The sequence below is a fragment of the Neocloeon triangulifer genome, unplaced genomic scaffold, assembly GCF_031216515.1.
Source record: "Neocloeon triangulifer isolate White Clay Creek 2 clone unplaced genomic scaffold, ASM3121651v1 ptg000014l, whole genome shotgun sequence".
Taxonomy (NCBI): Eukaryota; Metazoa; Arthropoda; class Insecta; order Ephemeroptera; family Baetidae; genus Neocloeon; species Neocloeon triangulifer.
The window spans coordinates 27,163,075-27,176,106 of record NW_026775556.1 but is presented as its reverse complement, the minus strand read 5'-3'; the positions used below and the strand labels follow the sequence as shown (position 1 = coordinate 27,176,106).

The window sequence follows — 13,032 nt, the reverse complement described above, 5'->3', positions numbered from 1 at the left end:
AGTATGAAAAATGCACAAAAAGCCAAATTGAATTTTTATGTGAAAATGTGGTGGTTTTTGTCCAATCATGCTGATTTTTTTTGTATTTTTCTTGCTCGTGAAAAAGTGTCGCAGAACGTGACCGATACAGGTAGAGCCGTTTTGTTTTTAAATAAAAACCATTTTTGTCGCTATAAAAGCCCGATCTCTTCATTTCCATATCTAGAGCCTGGCATTATAGAAGAACTTTTATAAAATTTTAGCTTTTTGTTCCTTTCCACTACTTCATGATTGTGAGAAGTGCGACACAAAATGCACACGGAGTGTGTCTAAATCGCTATATTGTGTATTAAAAGTAAAAATCCGTGGCGCATTCACGGAGGCACGAGTTCGTCTTTAAAGCGAGCGCCGCTCCAACGCTAATTACACGGCGCGTTAAGACATCGGAGGCGGAAAAATGTACGGTCGTGTAGCTACATTTAGTCTCACATTTAAGAAGAACGGAAAATTTCTGCACTAAAAAAGCAAAACTAAAAATTACTTCCCAAATAAATCTTGCATTAGATGATAAATTCTGCCAAAATTAACAATGAACACATTTCATAACTTTTATATATTTCTGAAAAATTTTTAATTCAACTTCTACGCGCGATTAATTAACTGAATTTTTAAAATTAATCAGGGCAACATAAAAATGGAGAAAAGCCAACTAATTGAGAGTTTTTTTTTTATATATTTCATATCACGCACCAGCATTATTCAGTACAATCTTTAATTATCAGCAAATTATGACCTACACAATGTATAAGTACAGTTGCAACTATCTCTTTGATATCATCGCATTTCGCAACAAAGTTGCAACCAAACTCTTCATACTTCAGTACAATGTTTATGATAATCAGTTTGTAAATGCGATTGGAAAGATAATTAACTCGATATTTTTAATGAACAAGTTTTTACTCTTGACGGCGGTCAAAATTTTCCACTTCAGACTCCGTGTCTGCTGGAAATAAAAGAATTCTATCGGTCGTGATTGGCCTCTTGTTCGAATGCGTGAAATGACCCGAGAGAAGCCGTCGAGGCCCAGAGCGTCGGCAGCGAGCAAAATGCGTCGCGATGCTGCTCAATTCTTTGTGGTAAGTTCCAATCATCTGGGTCGCATCAATTCCTACTTCTTCGCTTTTTTTATCTTTATCTTGCGCTCTGATGAGAAAATTACACCATGCAGTGTCTGAAAGAATATAAGTTTTTGTTTTGTGCCTGCGCGCTGACCACAATTTACTCCGCTCACCAAAATAATGTGTGAGTGCACCATCGGTTCTCTCCTCACCATCGATCTCTGCTGACCATCGCAGCTCAAAATATAAAAAATAAAATAAAAACAGCCGTAAAATGCTTGAGAGAGATACGAATAACGAGTAAGTTTCCACCGTTCCACCTGAGCGCAAAAGAGTATAAATTTTTCTCTTTGCTGTTGTTGTCGGGTTTATTTTATATGCAGATTGATCCGATTTAATAATTCATAAATTTATAATTGTACATACTATGAGCATTGCAATAATGAAAATTGAACGCAGATTCAATTAAATAATTTTTTATATTTAGAAATTGAACCTTTAGAGTCTGTTCAATGTAGAGGTAATTTACGGTTATTTCCTTACAATTCAAAATATTTATTTTTATATGTAAAAATTTATTTTTATGCAAAGCACGAGTTGACCACGGCTTATCTTTTTTCTTTTTAAGATAATTATATAGCTTTTGAATGATAAATTATATATTTTAAGACAAATTTCCACCCTTTAATAGCTGTTAAAGAAGTAATCATTCAAAATCAAGCACAATTATGTTATTTGGAATTTTGTACTTAAATCTAATATAAATTTATTGTGAAATCTCCTTGAGCGTAATTGAGAAATTGCAAAATTGGAACTCCAGGTGAATGATTTTGTATTAAAAGTAGATAGACTTTTTTCCCTAAAATAGATATATTTGTTATGTGTGCTTTTGTTTGTTAAGAAACAAATTTTTCGAGACATTTTTATCTCTCATGATATAAAATATCTTGAAAAATATTAATAATTCCAAAAGAAAGTTTTATTTTCAAAAAATTTTGTTAGTATGAATATGGGAATTTAAATCTGGAACCCAGCAAATGTTGGTAAAAAAAAAGAACAAATCTCATTACTCTAATAAATAACCACATAACCTACTTGAGTGATTAAAAATTACCAAGTTTTTGTAAAGAAATCATATCAATCGAGCATTTCCTTTATTCGGATAATTCTTTGTAAAAAGTGGGCCTATAAAAATACATTAAGTGAATTAGGCCACCAACTTACCACACTCGATCATATACGCATCGCTCATTTTTCTTGATTAACTTCATTTTCATACAAGCAATAAATCTCATTGACACAAAAAACAATCCTTTCGAAATTATGCGCGGTCGGCACTTTTGCAAAGCTGCAAGTTAATAAAATATGAACGGGTCAGGCGCACAATTATTTATCTTGCCATTTTGCTTGGCGCGAGTGCGTATAAAGCGGAGACTGCAGAAAAAGTTGACCTCAGTCGCGAACAATGGAAACCGGACCGCATAATTGCCAAGCAAAGAGAGCCAGGGACAAGAGAGGAGAGAGTAATGGCTAATGAGTGACAATTTTTCCATGGCAACGCGCGCTGCTCAATAATTTTAGCTCTGGCTTAGCAGGCTGGATTAAAACAAACCGCACGGCCGCCGCGTCAATGATTGTAAAATCTCGACACGTCCTTCGTATGACGAAAATGCTCGATACATACAAATTTTTCTGCCTGACGACACGAACCAGATCGGAATACCAAAGCGAGCCGAGTGGTGCCGCTTGAATTTTGAAAACTTGCATGCGCTTATTGAGATTCCACCCGCACTTCACCACAGAGATGAGCCTCGCGGATTATTGAGACTGCACCTTTGTTTTTTGGGGGAATAATTTATGTGATATCACCGCGCTCAAGTTTCATGGAATTGCCCAAATAAAATTTAGTTTTTTCTATTCCCACAGTTAATGTTTTTGTTTTGTTTACAGTTTCATTTTATTTCTTTCCTGCGCGCATTGTGAATTTTTATATTTTCAAGATAATTAAAAATTCAATACAGATTAAAAAAAGGAACTTATTCCAACATCCAGTGTAAAAATTTCTGATAGTTTTCTTGTATCTATATCATTTAATTCCGCTGAAAAATTGTGGATCAAAATAATTAATTCATAATTTTTTAAAATCTGAAGGTCTACCTTGTGCAAGACTTAAAAAATCACCGGGAATAATATTTATGAAATTTATAATTAAAATAATTTTTTATTCAACTCTTTAAATGCAAAAATTTCAGCTTTTAATTTTTATAATTTGTATGATTCATCCAATTCCAACAAAACAATTGATATTAAATTTTATGGAGTGCTGATTTGAGCAATAGACTTAAAACTTCTGGTTCTCCTTTGTTGTTCAGATGTGTAAATTTATATTTATCTGCTTTTTACGAGCACAAAAAAGCGGCGGCGAACGTATATCAGTGTACGTGATCTTGTTGGTCTTGGGGAATATCGCTCCACATCATCTCGGGCTATAAATTTGTTTGATATGAGAGTCTCTCGCAGGGTTCCGTTGTTAGTCACTCGTGCAGCTCTCCTTCACTCATAAAAATATATTTATGGACTCGTTCGCTCACCATATTTATGGTCGCCACCTATTTGTTTTCGAGGGGAAGAGCAAGAAAGAGCAAGAAGATCTAATTGAAACCACAAAATCAACACACGGTATATAAATTCTCGCTCACGAAGTGTTTTGTAGTGAATTCAAATTTTTCTAGTCCACTGCTGCTAAATTCCAAAGGATTCTTTATAATAATCTCACGCATTGCGCTTTAAACCTTTCATTTGCTGATTGATTAAGTAAAATCATTTTTATAATAAAATAATGTTAAAAATATCCAAATAAAAAGTTATGATTATATTATTTTAAATTTTATTTTTAACAAATTTCAAGTATAAATTGTAATAATTAAAAATTGTTATTATTATAAATATTTTTGCCATTATATTTGACCTATACTTTTTGACAAACTTTTCAAATACATCTTTATAAATTGCAATTAATTTAAAATTTATAAATAAAACACTAAATTCAAAAATTATCAGATAATAATTTATTCCACAATAATTTGGTCCTTCTTTTTGTAATTTCATGTCTGATTTCATGTCTAAATTTAATTTATTAACTTGTATTGTTCTTTTTTATTTTGAAAGACAACAAATACTGAGGAAAGCTGTAAAAGTTATATTATATTAGCATTTTTTCTTCCAATGTCATGGCGCCAGATAATTGTGTAAAAACTGTAAAAAACTGTCGTTTTATGCGTTTTGCGATTAGCCGGTAGCATCTTATAAGATGCAAATCTGTTACACACACACACTGCTGCTGCTTGTTCAATTTTCCAAGAAAGCTAAAAAGCCACAACGCAATGTCTCTTTTACTCTCTCGCAGCGAAGAGCAGAGACTTTTAAAAAGATCATATCTGTGATCAGCGGTGCGTCATCTAGCTGAGATTTATGCATCCGAAAGGTCAAAATTATTATGAGATCCTCCAGCACTACCGTTTCTCGGCATTATAAACATCTTAATATCTGTGTCGCGCAGGCTACCTGGAATTGGTGAGAACAAGACAAATTTATTACAAGGGCGGTGATGATTTCATATCATTTTTCACACGAAAACACACACTGCACACCCCTATCGTCTGATGAAATTTATACGGAAATATTCTTTACTGGGGAATCCTGAAAATTGTTGTTCACCTCCCTTTTTTATTTCCAAGAAATCTTGTAAGAATTTAGGCTTAAAATATCATTATCATAAGATTATCAATGTTATTATTGCATTTCATTTTTACGTCTAAATGACTCCCATAATGTTCATTGCTCAATTATACAAAATAGTCAAAAGGAAATTTCAAAATATTTTTGGGTCAGAATTTTCTAATCAAAATAAGTTATATTTTAAAAAGCTTAGTAAAAGGGAATTACTATAGACTGCTATAATATAGACAAATTTTCAATCAAATAATTAACCTTAGACTTTCACAGCTTTTCGAACTACAATTTATTTAAATTTTAGTAAAAGGTGTACTGTCAAAAGTTACTAACTTAATTTTCCGTTTCGAGTGGTTTCTTTTGGTTTTAAATTTTCAAAGATTTATTTACTCAATTTACTGAGAATTCATCATAGGAACCAATTAACCTTTAGATCAAAGATGGCATCTAAAGCTTAAATGCTGTGCTCTATATATTTAAAAAAAAATCTAAAACATAAAGAGACAAAGAAAATTATCATACTATAGCAATATTATAAAAAATGCTAAAATAGGATTTATTATTTTAAATATTTATTTTAATAATAAAATATATTAAATAATCCTTAGATTAAATAAACATAAATATAATATTTATATTATTTGAATATTTATGGATTATTTTCATATTTATTAGCTTTTTATTGTTTTGTGCTGCACACACTTACTAATTTCGGATTTTCGGAAAAATATTTTTTATCATTTGGCTGACGGTTGAGAGTGATGAAGGTGGTGATCCTCTATAGTGCACGATTTATTTCCCAAAAATTAAATTAAAACGATTTGAACCGTTTTTTTTTTGCACTGACTTGGAATATATACGGATTTTGGTCCCTTTAAATTATAATGAATGGAAGTAGTCGAAGAGGCGCACGTACAGGTCTATCTATTGTGCTCGCGTTTCGCACCTGCCGGGCTATAGTGGTGTATCGGAATGAATGAGTTTTGTTCGTCGTCGGACAGCGTAAAACATTACGCAGCGCGGTGCGAGAGTCGGCTTGTTTAAGGTGAGTTTACGGCTCGATTGGCCTAATGCAGATCTGGACCACGCCTTGGGAGGCGGAGCGCCGGCGAGAGATGATCGCAACTTGTTGACGAGTTAGTAGTGCCGATTGCCGAGTCCGGGTTACACGTGTACTTCGTACTCTTGACCTGATAGAAAAACGTCCAGCGCCCTTTGTCTAGCCGGTCGATTGCAGGCCATGTAAGGACGGGTGAGTTGAACCCTGGCCGTGACCTGTCAGGGTCGTGAATTAACTGCGGTTATCAGTTAGCAAATTTAATCATATTTGCATCGTTAATATCAATCTGTGCATTGTTTATTATTTTGAATAGTTCAATTTTTAAACCAAATTATTTTTTTTACCCAATTTTGATGCTATGTACCTTCTACGCTATTTATTTGTCAGCAAAAAGTATAATATTGTACTTAATTACACTATTTAATTAAGTTCAAAGCTCAAGGAGATTCCAACACTATTTATAATTTGGAAGTCATTAAATTACATCATTTGTTTAACCATTTATTGCACATTGTATAATTATTGTGTAATTTTCTTTATTGTATTATTATTTTTAAATATCATATCTTTTTATAATCAAGCATATTTTAAATAGACGGATATAAAATGAGTGATAAGTCAGAGTTAACGAGCGAGCAATGGCAGTTTCACCAATATAAATTGATTTGAAGTTATGATGCTATTAAGGACAGAACTAGTAAATATAATTTAATGTAGTCTAGAAAAAACGGCCGTTATAATAAAATGTAAAACAATGCCAAAATTAGTTAAAATTAAAAAAAAAATTAATCCAAAAAAAAACATTATTATACGTTTTAAGTATAAAAACTTTAGTAAATTTATACTTATTAAATTTTTTTTAAAAGTATAAAGAAAAAAGATTTATTTAAAAAAGTTTTATTGTAAATATATTGTTATTACATCGAAGTGAGGCCTCATAAGTCAATAAATAGCAAAATACTAATAATAATGTTTTAAATAGATCACATTATAGCCTAATTATTAAATTTTCCATAGAAAATTTAGCGCAATTTTCTTAAGAAAGTACATTAAAAATTAAGTTTTGTTGTTAATCTAATTACGATATTGAATTGTTTTGTGCCATTATTGATAATAATCGATATACAAGAAGCAAAATTTTATTCAAAAAGAATTACATGGGAATATAATAATTGAAAAAATATTTCTGTGTTGTTCTAGCTCTATTGTCGCAAAAGAGGATCAGACGTTTTGCCGATTAAACCAGCAGTGCCGAGCGTCAGCAGGCTGTACCCCCGCATTATGCAGGGCAACGGGCCCCCGGCGCCCTCCCACCACCACTCGCCCCTGTCTAGCCCCCTGTTTGCCGGGCACGCAGCAGCGGCCGCGGCCGCCGCTGCACATCTCTCGGGACAATTGCAACAGCCCGGGGGCGGCCACCACCACCACCATCATCACCAGATGTCTGCCCACCAACACCCTGTCGACTTGCACGTTCCTTCAGCTGCATTCCCTTATTACAGGTAAGCACTAAAAGAAATAATTAGCTTCTAAGAAATCATTGGTGATTAGAGGACGAAAAGTTTCTAAGAGGAATTATTCGGATTTTTATAAAAATTAATAGTTTGCAACTTTCTTTGGCGCTCCATGGAACGGCCAAACAATGTGAACATGAATTTGCAGGTTTAATTTTTGCCAAATAAATCGATCACCGCATGTATTTTAAACGATTTATATTGCAGATGTGTAAAAATATCTACTTATGTTATGCCTTTTTTGTCTCTTTGACTATTTCTCGATTGGTTTTCAAATGTTAAGCATTTATAAATATAATTTGGTAAAAATTAAAAGCTAGAGCCCACAATTAGGGGTTGTGAAATTTTGCATACTTAAATCAAAAGCAGGCTTAATTCATTTTTTTTTGTCGGAAGATCCATTTCAAGATTTCCCTAAAGCCTAAAATTAGTGTCGAATGTTGCGGTTTCTAGTTCTCTACTGTTAACTTTTCATCAAATGATGCGATTTCAAGTCAGCTATAGGCAAAAAGACTACCCATAAGAACATTTGATTTGCCTAAACGTACATTGGACATTGTAAGGTGAACTGAAGCGCAAATTTAAGCTATTTTCTGAACCTCTATTCTAAGTTATATAGACAGTTTCATCATTTTTATCACTATCAAGGTGCCCTGATATAAAAAACATCAATTTCAAGACTTCTGATGAAAAATAAATGATTTCAAAGAATTTTTTGCGTAGCAATGAAGTTTAAATTTAATTATTATTGTTACTTAAAAAATTTACAAAAATGTTGATATTTGAAATTCGCATTGTAATTGATTCCAATACACCTTCTGGGCTCTTTTGCGTTTAAAAGTTTAAAAAAATAAATTTTATTCAAGATTCAATATAACTGTCGATTTAATAATTCAACGAGCTTAAGATATCCACTTTTTATGAATTTGATTAGCCACGTGCCTTTGTACTTCGCATAAATATTCACTGATATTGAGAGGAGTAAATAGAAAAAAAATTAAATTTAATATTTTCGATGAATTGTAAAAATTCAATGAATTATTTGTATGCTAAGGAATATTAAAATTTATTGATACTTGACCACTAAATTTAACTTTTTTTGTAATAGAGTTATGGCCGATTCACACCCGAAATGTAAATTGGTAAAAAAAAAAATATTTTCAGCACCACCTTTTCCCCCGAAATTTGACAGGGATGCCAATTTTCAGATTCCTCCCCTCGAAACCTCTGATTCGCATAGAAATGTGAAAATTCGTGTGCACAATTCGCCCCTATAGCAGCGGCTGCAGAATGTTGCAATAAAACTTTGGTCCATCTCCTGCTCCTGCAAACACTGGCGTCCCATAAATGAAAAGGTGCACTGTGTCTGAGAATTCAGTCAGTTAGGGGTGGCAGCGGGCGCAAAAGGCAGTTGTTTCCACATGTTGCCATGCACATTGTAATGGCAATTTCCAAAGCTCTTCGGGCGCGCGCTCGTGCTTTATGGCTAGGATGTGATCAACATATCAAACTCGGATCATAACATTACACACCGCATACACTTGAACTCCCCGCAGTGTTACTAATTTTCCTCTCTTAAATTTTACTACAGTTTTCATTCATAATTTTTGAATATTTGTGGGATAATGTTTCTCGTTATTGGCAGAGATTGCATTGTCGTTCACCAATAAGATTGATTAATAATTTTAAAATAAAAATAAGAATTTATGATTGTTTGAGCCTGCATGCTCAAAAAGGAAATCTCAACATAAATAAAGAATAATGTACAGGATAGCAACACTTCACTTTTCTATTTGCAAGGGAATATTGTACAACCTAAAATAAAAAGCTTTTAATAATATTATGTGTTGTGTGATTAATTTTTATTTTTAGACAAATTTCATTATTAATGATTATAAAGCAAAATTTTTGTAATTTTAAAACAATTTAATTTGATTTGTACCAATTTAGTAAATTACCTCACGCCTATCCATATATTAATTATATGTTTTGAAATCTTTTCAATGTAAAATAAATATTAGTAATGATTGCAACATCATCTATATCATATAAAAATTGAAATTGATTCATTAGGGTCCATTAAGTCCAATGTGATAACTATTAATTTTCTAATAAAATCTATTTAAAAAAATAAGAATGAAATAGCAGTCATCAATGCAAGAATAATGATAATTCCACCAAAAACGTACCAAAATTTTCATACAATTTATTTATTTACCTCTGAACCACTTAGCTAATTATTATTTCTTTTAATTTTCCTAAAAATTATGAAGTTTTCCTTTATGACAGAATTAGTCAAATTAGACCCAGCAATGTTGCAAAGTTAATCATCTCGATGCGTGATAATTGCATTATTTGTCATTTGAGGAGGCGCCTTAATTATTCGCGCAGATTCACATTAATTCTTGACGCTGCTGAATACATTACAAGATTATCCAATTAATTTATAGCCGCGGTCAGTGCGAGGAGAAGAGAAAATTTATATATACGAGAGAGCGTCTCTCTCAAGAAGCGCCTTCGTTTCTTTCTCTCTCTTTATATTATTCCGAAAATCGGCGCGCACAATGCGATATATATACGCCCTCCCACGTTTTTGCTCTTGTTTAATTCAAAGCGCTCGATCGGCGGCCACTTAGTTATTATTTGCCGGCTAAAACAACGCCGTGTGTCTCCGTAGTCCTACTTTTTTTTATCTTACGCCGCCTGAAACTTGTATTTATACACGGATAATTATATATTCGACCACTTTATCTCATCTGCGTTTGTCTCTTGATAAAAGCGTTTCCCTGTCTTTGGCATCTCTCTCTCTCTCTTTCCGATCGTCCTTCGCACCGCATACTTACCACCAATAATTAAATGAACGAGAGAGGAGTGAAAAAAATTACTGCGAGAACTTTTGCTACCGTTGAGCCCCCCACGCTCTATCATTTGTTTGAAATTACAACACGGTGTGACCTTTATATATAATTTTATATCTGCTAAGATAATTTTTAAACATTATTTACACAATTTTGGGGTGTTTAAGCAGAAAAGAGAAAATTATATGATTTAACCTTTCAATAATTATTAGACGTTAAAATATTTAGTTAATTATAGGAACCTTTTTTATTATCATATAATCAAATGTGTAAACAAAACGGAAATTTTATTTTATATTATAAGCTTGGACGCGGATTTAATTTATTTGAATCGTGTTTCTGTTTATCATTGGAGAATTTGTGGAAATATTTCATCGAAAAACTGTTAAGTTTAAGAAAAAGTTATATTAAAAAGTTATAAGTAAAAAAAAAGACAACAAAAATATTATAATTTATTCAAAAGTTGAAAAACTCCTCTTTGCTATAAAATTTATGGGCATGAACAAAACGCCTTAAACTATTTTTCAGAATTCTTGTGCCGAGGCTCCAAGCGAATCGAAACAGGCAATTTGAAATAGAAAACATTTATTTTTGATTATTTGCAAATTGAAGAGCTGAACAAGCGTTTTTATAGAAAATTTTAAGCATTTTTAGGAAGTTAATTAACCTCTTGTTGTATTAACCACCAAAATATGTGATTCTAAGGTGGATTTGAATTCGTTCGCAGTTCGCACGCACAAAAACTTTCATAAACTTTATTACTACAACGCAAGCACAGTGTAATAAACAAAAATGATGTTCATTGAAGTTTCCGACGATCCCCAGCACATCTCCTCCCTCTCAAAAGCCGAAGCATCTCTCTCACTTGTCATATTAGCATGCGGTGGAAATGAGCATTTCGCCGAGACGAGCTTTCCCCCCACAAACATACCCTCACATAATAGGGAGCAACGGAAAGTCAAAAGTGCAGTAACACACAACTCAGTAAAACGCACCTGTCTTTACGACGTACACGGAGAGTTTGTTTCGCGCACTCATTACCGCAGAGGATGCGCTAATCTGACACGCTCATTGCAACCACAATTTGCATAAATGCAAATCCCCCGGCGTATAAAAATTTGTCGGCGGCTCCTTGCGGGTAATTAGGGGCGTCATTACCCGGCGTGGCGCTTAATTACGTATTCATAATAGGGCGCGCATCAAAGACGCGGGCACAAGAAAAGTGACGCCTTCTAATTTTTAATGGAGCGTTGAAAAGGCGCGCGGCAAACATTGGCGACGCCGTGCCAAATCGAGAGGGAAGCTGTTTGCTCAATAACACAGTCTCTCAATGAGAGCAATTAATTTAATCGATCTCGGCAAACTCAGTCCGAGACAGCAGACGGCTGATGTGTTATTAGTCAAGTCGACGAGACCGATCCACGGGTGTAATTTTGTTTTTAGAGTAAATTATTTTTGCATATAAGTATTAATTTTTATTTTAAAGAAGTTACAAGGTTAAAATTTTAGGACTTATATCTAGCAATTTACGTGATAAATCCGTCATAATTAAGTCAATTTTAATTGATAATTATTTATGTGCATTGTATATAATTCGCCAAAAGATTTTGGATCTACTTGATTTCAAGCTAAATTTTTTGATAAATTTACAAAAAATTACCAAAATTTAAGGGAAATATATTTTTTTGAAAGTATAAGATTTACAATTCACACCACTCTAGTAAACTTGGTCTGTTTATTGATTGTTTCTACATAAATAATTGATTTTGTACTTATATATTTTACAATTAGTTGAATTTAACTTGTCTTTAATAGCTTAAATTTGCACAATTTTTGGATTTTGAACGTCGAAGTTCAAGCTCACTTTTAAGTAGCTAAAATATCAAGGAAACCGGCGGTTCTTAAAAAAAAGGACTCCTCGAAATCATATATTTTCTATGGCGCTAACTTTTTAATTATTTAATAGAAGGTTATTAAAATAGGGGATTAAATTAAGAAAAACCATTAGTTTAATAAAATTTAGAAGACTTTCATAAACATATTTTATTGATTTTTCTTTCCTTACATCTTGAAAGTCAAATCTTTCTAATCATTTTTAATAAATAAAATAATAAGAGATTAGAGTTGATATTAATTGATTCGATCGGATTCAATCACACAAGCTCTCGAAGCATAACCGTCCATTGTCTGCGTCAGAAACCCCTATGCTCGGTCCTGCAATATTACTTTGCGGCATTTACTAGCAATTTGCTCAAATGGAGCGGTTCACCTGGGCAGAGGGCTATAAAGCTCTTGCATTATTGTCCCCTTGTGGTTGCAGCGGGCCAATAAAACCGCCAATACAGAGTGTTAATTGGGAAAATATTGCGACAGCCTGCGGAATATATATTCTCCTCCTTGGCGATATTCGGCCTTTCTCGCAGCCCCACTCGAACGTCTATAATAAATTAACGCGGCTCATTATCAAAACATGTTAATTTAATTGAAATTTCGTGTTCCTCGCACTCCGGATAAGAAGGTTCCTTTTCTCTGCATATATTTTTACTTATTGCTGCGCGAACTGTATGTATATCACGCATTTTTTGCTTACCTTACCTCTCGTCTCTCGCGCATAATATGCTGGGAACGTTTGCATTTTAAATTATGCGTGGCTAATCGAACGTGAGGAGAAGTGACGATAATTACACCTGCACATATGAATGAACCGTCTCTCATGCCAGAGAGTTTATCAATGAGTATGAATAACAGACTAGGTGTTGAGAGAAAATTGT

General features: G+C 33.2%; 1 protein-coding gene across 2 annotated transcripts in view; it reads left to right on the top strand.

Annotated features, from left to right (window-relative positions):
- Positions 1-906: 906 nt before the first annotated feature.
- Positions 907-13,032, top strand: part of LOC132200661 (protein trachealess-like) — a 71,144-nt gene continuing 59,018 nt past the window's right edge. For both annotated transcript variants that reach the window (XM_059626305.1, XM_059626304.1), the window contains exons 1-2: positions 907-1,115; positions 7,090-7,391. In XM_059626305.1, the coding sequence (XP_059482288.1) occupies positions 1,029-1,115; positions 7,090-7,391 (389 nt within the window). In that variant the 5' untranslated portion in view covers positions 907-1,028. The remainder of the gene's footprint in view (positions 1,116-7,089; positions 7,392-13,032) is intronic.